The following is a 13,889-nucleotide window of genomic DNA, read 5'->3' as shown; positions in this document are numbered from 1 at the left end:
TTTACTCTCATCACCCAGACTTATTTTTTTTTCCAAAGCCATTTATTTGCATCCCTCTCCTCTTCCTCCCCTTGTAAATCTCTCTCTCTCTCTCTTCTTTTTGCACATTTCACTCCTATTTGCATGGATCATCTCTTCTTCCAAGCCTCCACTGCCACGTTTCCTCTCCTCTCTGCTGTGCTGCGGGTCAGTTCGCAGTCTGTCAGATTTTAATGACTTGTCCACTTGAGTTCAAAGTGTCACTTTGATTAAGCTGTGTCACTTCCACTTATTCCTCTCATCCATTCGCCCTCTGGTCCTCCTCACGCTGCTTTACAGAAAAGGGATTTCCCCATGTCTTTTAATGACTTTGCCCTCTGTTGCTTTTAGATTATCTTTTCATTTTCCTTTGCACTTGAATTACTTCACTTAAGCTCCTGTGATATCTTAGAAGTGTCTGCTCGACACTGTGGCTAGTTTGACTCAGCTGAACTGAGTATATACTTGAGAGTATACCATGTTTATTTTAATGCAAGAAAAAGATCTGCTGCTACCACCTTTATGTGTTTTTGCAATGCTTTCATGTGCTAGATACTGTCTGTCACAATGCCTGATAGTCACTGCAAACCTTAAAGCTTATGCATTGTTGCATATTGTATGCTCAAGTTGGATGGTTGCTTTGCCCTTTTATTTCTTATTAGGAAGCTCTCGGCCTGCTCCAATCTCACTTACTGACCTATATCTGTCAAAAAAGTATAAGAAGTCATTGAATTTGATCCCAAGACTTTTTTTCTTTTGTCTGTCCCTAAAGCTTGGATTAGATTTGGAAAAAGGACATTCCAATTTGCTTCTCCGTCGGCTTTAGATCAGTTGCAAAATCAACTAACTGTAAAGGAGCTGTTTTTCCTGGAAAAATTTAAGTGACCTGGAGGCATTTAGGCCGGATTCTCATTTATTTTGAATGACAATATGTACCGCCAAATAGAATTGTGAGTTCTTTCCTTCACGTTGGTCGCCCTGAAAAGTTGAGAAAAGTTCAACTTTGCAATTACCGACACCACTGCTACCAGTCACATCATCCATCCATTCATCTCATTTTCTTAACTGCTTATCCACTTCAGAGTTGTGCTGGCATGCAGCCTATCCCAGCTGTCACAGGGCGTGAGGCAGGGTACACAGTGGACAAGTCACCAGACTATCACAGGGCTAACACACACAGACTAGTCAAATCAGGTCAAGTAAATATACAGAGAGCGTGAGGTGGCTGCTTTTGCAGTTTGGCATCAACACGTTGGAGAAATCGATCATTGTGGTGAATAATCAGCCCGCTATCTACGAACAAATTTCACAACAGGCAGGCCGATGAAAACTCGCTTAGCTTGCCTTGTTAGTGATTGGTTGTTGTTGCTATGGTGATTGCACCACCAAACGTAAGGAATAGCCATAAATCAGGCTGCAAATGTTCCACCTGAATGTTGTTTCTGGGATACTTCACTTATTTGTCTTCTTCTTAAGTTTATTTTGCATCTCTCTTTTTTTGCTCTTTTTATTTTAAAATCACGAACATTAGCTTTGAAGCATCTTAAACTACAGAACCAAACAGTCTCCAGAAAGCAAAGATTGTGAGTTTTGTGCTCTGGTTGTAGCTAAACTTACTACACTGGCAGCCAGATGATTAAGATACTGCCAGAGACAGATTATTTTCTACTCCTCCCACCTTCTGAGTACCTATCTGTCCATCCACTGCTGTGATCTCTCACGTCTTTATATACTTTAATCCGTTTAAATATAAGTTTCCAGCCTCACTGATACTCTCTCCAGCCTCTCACTTTTCTTCACAACTCACAGTCTGTCTCTGTGTCATTCCAGCCCTGTTAAATATGCTCTTTTAGTGCTGTTTTATGGGGCTTTATTCTTCAGCGTGCCACTTCCTCAATATGGGCTTTTGGCAATGTAATCCTTTTGAACAATATAACCAAAGGGGCAGAGTACAAAGCTATCATTGTCTATATTTCCATGAAGTGCTTCCCTTTATTTCCTGTTCTTTTAACAATCCCTTTTTTTCTGGTGATGGTTTATTGATGGTTAATCTTTCCATCGGACTTTCACGATGAGGTCAGAGTGCAAGGTCGCTCAATTTATTTATAGGTGCCTTTTAATGATTGTGGCTAAGTGCTTTATAGGGTGATAAGGACATGTGTGCCAGGCAGTGGCACAAGCCTTTGTTGGATCTTTGTTGGCTTGTGTGGCTTCTCTTTTTAAAATTATTTTCATGCTTTGTGAAGCAAAAGTCATGTCAGTCTGATCCTCTTTGAGCCGCAGTGAGCTGAATTGCACAAGAAACCAACCTCAGGCTGTATATCGATCAGATGTTACTTCAAATTCTCAAAGGATTCTTTTGAAATAAGCATGAAGCCATTGCTTTGTAGCTGACGGCAGGTCACCAGGGGTGTAGGTGACGCTATCATGTGTTTTTCAGCCAGTCATATCAACTTTATCTTTCGCTCCCAGACATTGACATTCAGTGATACATCCATGCTAGTCTCTTCCTGTGTGGACACCCCTTAATACTACCTGTATCCATGTTAAACTGTTTAGGATGCAGTGTTCAGCTCAGGATAAGCGATTCTTATCTTAAAGAAACCATTCTGATGTTTCCTCAGAAGCTGCCAGCTGGAGCACGTGACATTGTTGCTCTGAACTGGATGATACCACTTATGGTAGAGAGAGAGACGGGTCTTTAAACCAGGAAACTGTGGGTGGTGTTAGGGATTTTTGCATTTTGCAGTTTTGGTTGGTTTTCTGCTTACTTTTGCTGTCACTTGTGTTTGATTAACCTCTTAACATCCATTCGATCACCAGTGACTTGGTTAGGGTTAAGTTCAGGCTCCCAGTGGTCCATCTGTATGGATTTGTTTTCACCTCTTTTACCTCTCAGATGGAAATCATATAAAAGACGTTAAATGCATGGAAGATAATGTTGTCTAGTTTCTGAAATTAGTCTTTAAAAACACGTAGCTGAAGTACAGCCTAACCCTACCCCTCAGTGGTTTGTCAGTGATACAGTGGCTGGCAGGAGGTTAACCTCGATTGTGTTTTGTGTTCTGGGAAGTTTCCTGGGTTTTGTTCGGAGACTTTTTGTAGTCCGATTGACCAGACATATTTGAGCAGGCTTTGGTTGTATGCATTTAAAAGGTCTATGTGGCGAACAAAAGAGGGCTGGTAATTACTGAATTGCATTGAATAACCAATGCATGATGACGATTCAGTGTTTTTCTAAAGATTCATCTGCATTCACAAACAATGTCTGGCAGATAGAAATAGAAGATGTGGCCTGAACATCTGCTAGCGACAGTGGAAATCCAGAAAATCTGTCAGAGTCCCCCAAAGGAAAAACCAGTAGTTTCCCAGATTCTTGTTTGCTTACATTAAGGAACTGAAAGCAGTGTTTTAGGTTATGAACCTTCACAGCTGCACTAGTAAAAACAATGCTTAGGGGTCCTGAGCTCTATTGCCATTGCTGAGTCATCATGGGAAGAACATGATAAGTTTGTGCAGATGCACAAACCTATCTGTGCATCTGCAAAATAGCACATGCACAGATAAGTTTTTAGGTGTCTAATATATAGAGTTCTTTGTGATACAGATTCCACCAAAGGACTGCAATTAAACTACATAAATATGTGGATGAGAACTTTAGGGTTTTGTAGTTTGAGCCATTTTTGAAAGAAAACACTGAAAATGTTTGTTGTCTGATGCTGAACGAATATGAGTTATCGTTGCAAACACTTGAAAAAGAAGGATGAATGAGTTTCATTGCATACTTTAGTCAGAGCAGACGAAACAACAGAACTAATGTTAGCAGCTTAATGGAAGATATCTCACTCTCTTCTCTCTTCAGACAAAGACAAGCCTCTGGACTCCGATGAAGACTCTCTGGGTGTCAGTGCCGGTGGAGCAAATGGGGTGGGAGGAACCCCGGGCTCTGGCGCACTGCGACCCAACTCACAGTCAGCCTTCCTGGGCCCGCTGCTGTGGGAGAGGACCCTGCCGTGTGATGGAGGCCTGTTCCAGCTGCAGTACATGGACTTGGAGGAGTTCCTGACTGAGAATGGGATGGGGATGCACAGCAATGGGCCCAGCTCTGCTACTGCCCAGATCCCCTCGCAGGTAAAATAGATGGAGATCAAAAACCACAGGTTTATGAATCATACCTCAATTTTGCCAAACCAAAAGACGTTATAGTGGAAGAAGACAATTTAATGTTTATTCAGCACAGATGTTAATGAAACAGTTGCAGGAACATCATCATTTCCTCAAGAGAAAACCTCAGATGAGTGAGCTAATGCTAAACTGTGCTAGTTTACCAGTTATCTGGCCAGTCATCGTTTAGTCTTCATTGTCACAAAAGGAGCCAGCTGATTCTTCAATGCTTGCAGTGCAGGAGTGTTTCCAGGATTTTTTAATAAGGTGGAAATGCTCTTGTTACAATGCGGCTTCAGTTTCAAGATAAACATTCTTAGCTCGCTGTAACCCTTCAGTGTTAATTTGTTGTCAGCAGCCAAGGTGGCAAATGGAGCAGTTCAGTCTCTCACTACTCTTATCATATATTTTTTTTTACCTGAAAAACATCTTTGGCGTTCTGCAACTCATTCTGGTGGGAACTGCAGAGACTTGTGTTGATAAACTGAAACGACCTTCACTACGATCACTGGAAGTCAATTAACTGCAATTCAGATGTTTTTTGGAGATTTCAACGGTTATGTTTTTTTAAAACTACGTACGCTTTCCCGTTTATTTATTTTTTAGCTACTCGCAGTGTTCACTTGCAGTGCAGGCTCTGCATGCATTGCCATCCACCTCTTCTTATTTGCATTTGCAATAGTCTGAGCAGTAACCATATTATAGCCACGGATTCACTAGCAGCTGCAGCTGCTCACAGCCTGCGGCTGCATCCAAAGGAGGAATGAGCGAAATAAAATACATCATGTAAAGAGCGACATCATCTCTGCTTTCTGTGGCATCTGTAGAACATTTTTCTTAAACCTTGTAATATATTAGAACTCTACTGGAATAACATAGAAACAGTCCAACAGACTAGCAAGGAATGTAAAAAATATTGAAATGCAATGTAAAAGTAGGAAAAGATCCTGCTGTGAGCGTTTGGACGCACTTTGTAATTCAGATAATTAATGAATATTTCAAATATGAAGCATGATTTTAAAGTTGAAATCATGCTGGCATGATGTAAGCGCACCTTTAACCTTTCTCTGCACAGCTTGCTAGCTGCTTAGTTTGCTGGCTAATGTCTATCAGTCCCATTGTTTCTTCTGAATTGTGAATAAGTCACGATCATAGGGCCATGCACTACACTGTGAGATTAATCTTTGGACTTTAAGCTAACCTTATACTGCCATTGCTCTGTTATAAGCTAATGAACTATTTTAATTTGAAGAAATCCTTAAAGCACTAATGAGATTTCAAAAGAACCATTCCTGGACACTGCTGGAGCAGCACTGCATGATTCATCATTGAAAATAGTACTTTCATATCACATACTTTCATTTCACATTCATCTTATCCTGTGTATTTGTGTAGCACCTCTGTTCATCTTCTATTTGACACAAGCTGTTTTAGCTCCTCCCGCTTTAAGCCAAATTTCTTCTGATTACAATTTCTGCTTTTGTTTGTGTTCTCCTCCCAGAGCTCCCAGTCTGCGGTGCCTAACCAGAGTTCTCAGTGTCCTCCCACCTCTCCTCCGCCCTGCTCCTCCTCTTCCTCCTCCATGTCCTCCTCATCCTCTTCTTCTTCACTGCTTGGACTGGAGACCGTCCAACCACAACCACAGCCGCCACCACCTCAACAGCAGCAAAGCATGATGGGAGGACCTGAGTGTCTACATGGTGAGTGATTGGGAATTTTAAAACAGTCCTTACATTTAGTTAATTCTTGTGTGAGAATTGTATGTTATTTATTTTTTATAGTGTGATGGTAAACTGAATATTTTGTGGTTTTGTTTGTTGTGGTCAGGCATAAAATAGACATTTGAAGGTTCTCAGTTGGTCCTTGGAAAGTAGTTTCTGTGACATTATTGAAAAATGAGCTACAAAGTTATTTACAGGCTCATCTATAACACAGTTTTATTGAATGTGATGTTGCTGCTGAGCAGTTTTATACATTTTTGACCCATTAAAATGGGCATTATGGGAAATTAATATAATGCTGCCTGCTAGTTCAGCACTATCTCAGCTATCTCAGCACTCAGTAGCTCTGTAACTTTGAGGTCTGCCACTTCATGGCTGAGTTGTTGTGCTTCTAAATGCTTCCACTTTGCAATAATAGCAGTACGAGTTGATCATTTATAATCTAGAAGGAAAGAAATGTTCACAAACTGACTTGTTGTAACAGTGGAGTCTTACAGTACCAGTTCAAATCCAGTGAGCTCGGCTCTTTCTTTCACAAATGTTTATAAAGGCAGATTGCATGGCTAGGTGCTCGATGTTCAATTCAATTCAATTCAATTTTATTTATATAGCGCCAAATCACAACAAAGGTGTCAATGGGAGTAAAATCACCGAAATTTAAAGCTACTAATTAGATATAATTAAGTTACTAATTATGTTACTAATTAAATAACATACTAATAACATACTATTATCTAATGAGCCACAGCTAGAGAGCAGACTTCTTGAATCAGCTGTTGTGAAAAATTAACCAGATATCAAGTCATGTAATTTTGAAGATAATTGCATTAAAATGCTTCAAAAGGCATGACAAACTGTTCAGAGCTGCAGTTAAGGGTCAACCCTGTTCCTAATGTTAAGTCTGGAAAAAACTTAAAGGTTGAAATTTCAAAATTTCAACCCTTGTACAGTTGTTATGAAGGCCAAACACCATCCACAGACACTAAAAGCATTTTCCACCTGGCTGCAAACATTTTTACTTCTGTTGTAAAGCAGGACTTTTTATCGTGGGTGTCCATGAGGACTGGCTTGCTTTGGAGCCTGCCTCAAGTGGCCACTAGAGGTATTGCAATTTTTGGCAAGCTGCTTGTTAATCCATTTAGCTCTTTTATTTTATTTTATTTTATTTTATTTTTTAGTCTATTTAGCTTGTCAGATATTGTTTACCATGTATAATGGTTAGCTGAATTTTGCCCTCCTGGTCAGAAAAAGGGAGACTTTCATTACCTCTGGATGGATGATTTTCATGACTAAGAAAGTCATATTTTATTTATTTATTTTTTTTACCAATTTTCACAAATTAATATGTTGTCCAGAGGTTATTTACTTAAACTACCAGTCAAAATACTACTAACCAGAATGTATGGAGCCCCGCAGGGGACATGGGAGAAAAAAAAAATTAAGACGGACTTTTGCGAGATCTCGCAAAACAAACTCAGGATCTCGCAAAACAAACACGGGATCTCGCAAAACTTTTGCGAGATCTCGCAAAAGTTTTAGCTGCATTCTTCGGCCTTCGACCTCCTGTTAGCTCGAAGCTAACGGTAGGTCGAGACCTACTACAGCCGGGAGGAACACCGCTTTCCTGGCACATCGTGCCTCGACCTCCCGGTCGGCTTCGAGCCGGCGTCCGAAGAATGCAGCCAAAACTTTTGCGAGATCCCGAGTTTGTTTTGCGAGATCTCGCAAAACCTTTGCGAGATCTCGCAAAAGTCCGTCTTAATTTTTTTTCTCCCATGTCCCCTGCGGGGCTCCGTAAGAATGAGGTTATAAGGGGAAATATTTAAAAATATATATTTTTAAGATTGTTAATCATTAAAAAGATTCATAACAATCTTAAAAATGAGCAAGCTTTTCTTTTTCTGCAGTGAGTTTAAAACATCTTCATGTGAGAAGGCAGCATTTGTGCTGCAACTAATGCCTTCAGACATATATGAAGCTGTATGTGCAAGAGGCCTCGATGTGATCTGGCACTAATGAGCATCGAGGCCCACAATGCATTATATTAACTCGCACAACTCAAGCGTTCGGTGCCTCTAACAATAACCAGATCAGGATTCTCTCTAATTATATCTCAGCGCGATGAATGGCTGACACCCTGTTCTCTGGCCCTCCTCGGTTCTCTCCACCAGGCTGTTATCATCCGTTATATATTCATAATTTATTGTTTCCTCTCTCTGCTGCATTTGATGTGAACCAGAACTGCCAGAACATCAGAACAATCTTTCTGTCCATCTGTCTTTTTCTTTTTTTCGCTTTCCTTTTTGAGATTTCACAAGCCTGACAACTTCCAGTTTTGACTAATTGAAACCACAAAGCCGTTCTTTCTAACGCTGACCGTCATGTTTTTTTGTCCCGCGAGCCATCCAGTGATTCATCACAGCTAATTTTGTGGTGATTTATTGACAACAGACTGCCACATTCTTTGTAAACGTTCAGCCATTATACGATAATGATTGTATGAGCATGTTAAGATGTGTGGAGACGGAACAAGAGAGCCTAATTTTGTTTGTGTTATCTATGCTACAATTATTTTAGCATTTTTTTACTCATTTGTGAAGCTTCGTCTTGTCGTCAAAATGTCACCGGTTAGACAAAGAGCGAAGCTGGGTCTAATCTGTGAGATCATAAATGAAGGCAAAAAGTGTTTGTCTTCGTCTTTGCATACAGCACCCTGTGGATTGGACGGTTTGCCATATCTGTACCTAAAAATATGCATAAATGCTCTTCTGCAAAGGCCAAGCACAGTCATATAACAATCTCTCATGTGTCTGCTGTATCAAGAAGACTTAAGGCTTTAACTCAATGCGTTTATACCATATGCCAGCATAGTCTCTTTCTTTGCTCTTGCTCCATAATCTATAAGCTTTGTAGATGGGTATGAATATGACATATCACCAAACAGTTGTTTATTTGTACATCCAGGTGATACAGAGCAGCATTAGCTTTCATTTGAAGATGCATTTCTGTACACCATATTAATGTAAGTCCACTACTCACTCTTCTTTTAGCTCCTCTGTGATCTACAGCTCCTGGGGGAAATATCTGCCTCTTTATCTGCTTAACTCCACTGTTTTCAAAAGCCAGTTGTTCACAGCTTGCAGCTAAATTTTTGTTTTTGTCTCTGCCTACAGTGGATGAAAACAGCTCTAATATTAGCTGTAACCACAGTAACGATGATGTAATAATTATACCAAAACAATGAGCTCAAAGATGCTAAAATGTTTTGTAGCTGAAACGCATGGTTATTATTTGCAGGTTCATCTCCTTCACATTACACATAATCCTCTGAACCAGTGTTTATGTTTAAAATCACAACTTTTCAGAGCTAAAGATTCAGATGTGCAAATAACTGCAGTTCCTCTTTTGTCCACTTGAGGCTGACTGTAAAAGCGAGTCAGTCCCCATAGACTCCCATTTTAAAATGTCAGCAGAAACAAACCTGTTTACAGCCTGCTTTAAAATGTAGCTGTGTATGTAAGATTTCCTCCTTCATTCTTGTACAGGTATTTTTTTTCTCAGTCACAAATTTGAACTTTGTTAAGGGTTTAAATAAGACGTTCTTGGATCATTGAAATGGTTCTCTCGACCACATTTGTGGTGTTCGTGCCTTTTGGTGAATTTCAAATGCAATAATCAGACAGATTATACAGCTTTTGGGGTGCTTAAGGGTATTTTCACACCAACAGTTTGTTTGCTTTGGACCAAAGCAGTTGATTAGTTTGTAATTTTGTAGCTTTTTCATGGCTTGGTTTCTTTTAATCCAGAGAAAACTACAAGCAAATTTCAAGTGAAAGAAAATGCGTCACTATGTGACAATGTTGAGTCCACTTACTTGCTAGTTGTGTCTGGTGTGGGAGCAGCACACACAAACACAGGACAAAGATGCTGTGTTCTTGACTGGTGGATAACACAGAGACTTTATTTAACATTCATATTTATCTGGACAATTTCATTCATTTTACAGGAAGTTGCTACATTTTACCCACACAGATGCAACACTGCTTTTATTAGTTACAGCAGCAGAAAATTAACCTTGTGGAGCTCATGAAAAGCTAAGCCACCATGATGGAATTTCAAAATCGTGACCTCTAGCTTTATAATCCTTGTCTTACTCTCCTGAACGATCTGCCCAGCACACTGTTAGCATTAGCTGTTATCTTTTCACTCCACTCTCTTGTCCAAATACACTCAAAAACCAAGGTGGTTGGAGCTCAAATTCTAAATGGATGGGGCTTTACAAACTTATAGCCAAGCACAGTGGCTATTTTTTAAATAGCCCAGCCTTAAAAAACCTAGCTAACTACTGATGCACATGCACAACTACATAGGATAAAAATGAAATTACCTTAACACATAATGAGATTTGAAGCTGTCCAAACATGCCTGTTTAACCCTCTTCATGTTCTTCTGTGAATACACTCGCTGATTGCTTTTGTATTCGATACAAAGTGCAGAGAGTTAACTGGAGTGAACAAAAAGGATGGAAAACACAGTATATATATTTGGGAGGAAATGAAATCGTTCTCCCACACACTTTATGACAGTATCTCATATATTTTCTATCAGCTTGTTGCAGCTGCTCATTGAAGCTTTGCATCACTTTTATTACCATGCACTCAGAATTCAGCCTGACACATAATGTCAGCTCCCAGAGAATTTAAAAATAATATTCTGCAGGTCTGAACAGTGAATCTGAAAACATTGGACCCACCTGTGGGCGTTGCGAGGTTTGAATTTGCTCATATCGGGTTCTGCTCCTCACGTTCCCTTTTGTTTAGAAAATGCTGCCATGATCAGATCATTTTGAGGGAAGGTTGCGTAGCTTCCCCCCGTGTTTTATTTATACTAGAATCGAATGCTCTGAGTATGCAGAAAGAGGGTTTGGATACAGGAAAGAGGGGAAAACAGAGCGATGAGGTGCCCAGCAGGATCAGATTCTCAGAAATCTGCCTGGGACATTGTGTTTGTTCTTTCATTCTGAGTCATAAACAATAAGACAGGAGATGTTTCTCTGTGCAAACAAGCTGCAGATACTGTGAGAGAGAACAATTGGAAAATGAGATACAGAGAAAGAGATTCACAAGGTTCAGCCAGGATAGAGCTGCAGCTACAGAGGAGAGAAAACCACTGCTGCAAATCTTCATATCTGCCCTGAGTGCTTCTGTGCGAGTCTATGAATACACACCATTAGTGTGTGTGTGTGTGTGTGTACATGCATGCCTTTAGTCTTTCCACCTTTTGGTGTGTGTATGTACAGTATGCTGAGCTTCACACATGCATATGAGAATGCCGTCTGTTTTGGCATTTGCATGCAACTATGTGGGCTTTAATGTGAATATGCTTTCATCTATTTGTGTGTGTGTGTGTGTGTGTGTGTGTGTGTGTGTGTGTGTGTGTGTGTGTGTGTGCGCGCTCGTGCTTTTTATTCTGAATTATAAACACGTGACTGGGTTGAGGATGATGCATCCATCCAGAAATCCCTGAGGTTGTTGTGGAGCTGAAGTATTACTACAGAGCTGCAAAGAGAGGGGGAGAGAGAATCAGCAAGAGAAATAGATGGAAAATAGACTGGAAATAATAATCTCATCCACATGCACATGTTTTACTTTGATTTTAATTCATTCTGGGCAAAAAGGAGAACAGTTCAGAGGGAGGGGAAAACACAAAAATATGGATACAGCTGGGGTTTTACAAGCAGCTCTGGTGACATTTTTCACCTGTTTCCTCTTTAAAATGCTGTAAATCCGAAATATTCATACTGGGGTTCTTTGTGGCACACATAAAACTGCACCTGTGATCAGGAAACTGTGGGACGTGGACACAATTAAGCTCCAGAATGCAATGTTGTTTATTTCATCTCCTCCCTAAAATCAGCCTCAAATCTCGCAGGCTCATTTTTTGATTCGAGATCTTAGCCTGAAAACCGTCCGCTGAGCCTCAGCTGAGCCTCGGAGCAAGACCAAACAGCATTTTGATGTCTATCGCCATCTTCCTTCCCCAAAAAAAGAACGAAAGAAAAGAACAAATTCTTCTGAATAAAACTGTGATTGTTAGGTTTAACTGACTTCCACTTGATTTTGTGTAGTTGCAAGAAATCACCATAGTTTGCTGTGCACATGGTCCTCTGGGGACGCCTCACAGTTCAGCTGCTGAAGGAGGAAAGCCTTTGATCGTGTCCTTTAAGGCTTTATTATGTTTGTGGTGGAAACAGTATTTTTGTCCAATTGGTTTGTTTCAGTGTTTAAAATGAAAGCAAAAGAAAATAGAGTTCTCCTCATTATGTAGAAATCATAGTGTTACATAGAAAATGAAATATGATGGGTTCTCAGGAAGGTGGGGGCGCTGGTTGTATTTATTTATTGTCTTCTGTCTCCTGTGATAAATGACTTCAATCACTCACTCATGCTGTTTGGATGAATGCAACAACCCACAGTTTTCCTGTTTGGCATGTTTGGCTGAGAAAATCACCCAATCAGCAAGTGCATTCCTGTAGCCGTCTGCTGTTCAAAACCTTAATAACTACCTGCATGTTTACGGGACGTCTGCAAATGTCCTCTGCACGGGTACCTCACTAGCTTAGGTTTATGAAACGAATCAGACTCAGAGAAACTGAGATATGGATGGAGATGTATATTTTATGTGGCGGCTCAGAGAATAGGTCTACTTCAACCTTGATTTAATGCCTGCAGTGTGATTCTGATTTCCACTCATGGCTGATGCTTCACAAAAGCAGGAAATTCTCATTTCAGTGCAATTATTAGAAAAAAACTATAAGAAGTGAAAGACAGACCACCAGGGTACTTATCATGTTGCAGTGCTGCTCCGCCTTTTTTTCTGTTTAAAGAGCTGTCCTTTGCCTCATAGCTTCAAGTAAATAATCATGACTCACCTTTGCTTGTATTTTAAATCAGGCTGCAGCTTTACTTCAACACTTCCAGGTCAGTTCACTCTGAAGATGCATGAACTTGTTGAACTGCAACGCGAAAGCGTCTAGCGCACATGTTTTCTCAGCTAAGGTGTTTTGTAATGAACTTTTTTGCTTTTGAGAATTTTGACAAATAAACATCTGACTCGCTGATGTCAACTTGTCACAACAGACAGTTTAACACACGTGGAGGAAGGATAACACGAGACGCTTGGGAAGAAATGTGAAGATGAAAATCAGAATAACCACCCACATCTAATCAGATGTTCTTTTGCCTGAGGCTGATCTGTCAACCAGACTTCATGGGAATCTGTTCAGTTTTTAAATCCTGCTGACAGACAGACAGACGGACGCATGAGGAGAGCAACACTGAAAGCAGAAGTGGTGAAGCTTGAGTGGGAAGTGCAGATAAAAGCAAACATGGGAATATGGCTTTAATGCATCTAAAGAAACTTAAACAGGCAAATAAGCTAGCACCTAAACTGGCAACTTTGATTTGATTTGATTTATTTATGGACTAGACTTGAAGTTTGAGGAGTCTACATTTAATTATGCTTCATCCTTATGTGGAAACGCAGTAGAACTCTATTTATTAGATGGGTAGTTGCCTTCAAATTTCTCTTACTGTGCGTAATAACGTAAAATTAACCCAAATGAGGCACTGCTCAATCACTGTCTGGCTTGGGAGGTAAAAGCCACAACGTGCATGGCCTCACAAGTCAGTGTGGTACCTATTTCAGGGTGTTTTTAATACTGAAATAAGGCACCACTATACAGAGAGTGGTGGATCAGAGAGAAGCTCTCTTCTAAAAGATAAGCAGGTATAGTTAATGGATGGATGATGAATCCTAGCTGAAGGCTTTTCTTTAGCTTTTAACCTCATCGCCGAGTCTTCATCAGCAGATGGAGTTTGGATCTGTTCACATTAAAGCTCGGCGGCTTTAAGCCAACACATGCACTTCTGAAAATTCCTCAAAGCGCTGCAGCTGAAGGCGTCGACAGTTGAACAAACACCGTCC

General features: G+C 40.3%; 1 protein-coding gene across 1 annotated transcript in view; it reads left to right on the top strand.

The window, feature by feature from the left end:
- dbpa (D site albumin promoter binding protein a) overlaps positions 1-13,889 on the top strand; it is a 36,651-nt gene that overhangs the window by 2,487 nt on the left and 20,275 nt on the right. Inside the window, exons 2-3 of the mRNA XM_085346029.1 lie at positions 3,881-4,149; positions 5,684-5,882. Coding sequence (XP_085202155.1) covers positions 3,881-4,149; positions 5,684-5,882 — 468 coding nt within the window. The remainder of the gene's footprint in view (positions 1-3,880; positions 4,150-5,683; positions 5,883-13,889) is intronic.

Source organism: Diplotaxodon limnothrissa, linkage group LG22, assembly GCF_057381915.1.
Source record: "Diplotaxodon limnothrissa isolate DT_005_m linkage group LG22, D_limnothrissa_male_GT1.1, whole genome shotgun sequence".
Taxonomy (NCBI): Eukaryota; Metazoa; Chordata; class Actinopteri; order Cichliformes; family Cichlidae; genus Diplotaxodon; species Diplotaxodon limnothrissa.
Note: the sequence above shows the minus strand (reverse complement) of the source record. Positions and strands in the feature narration are given on the sequence as shown.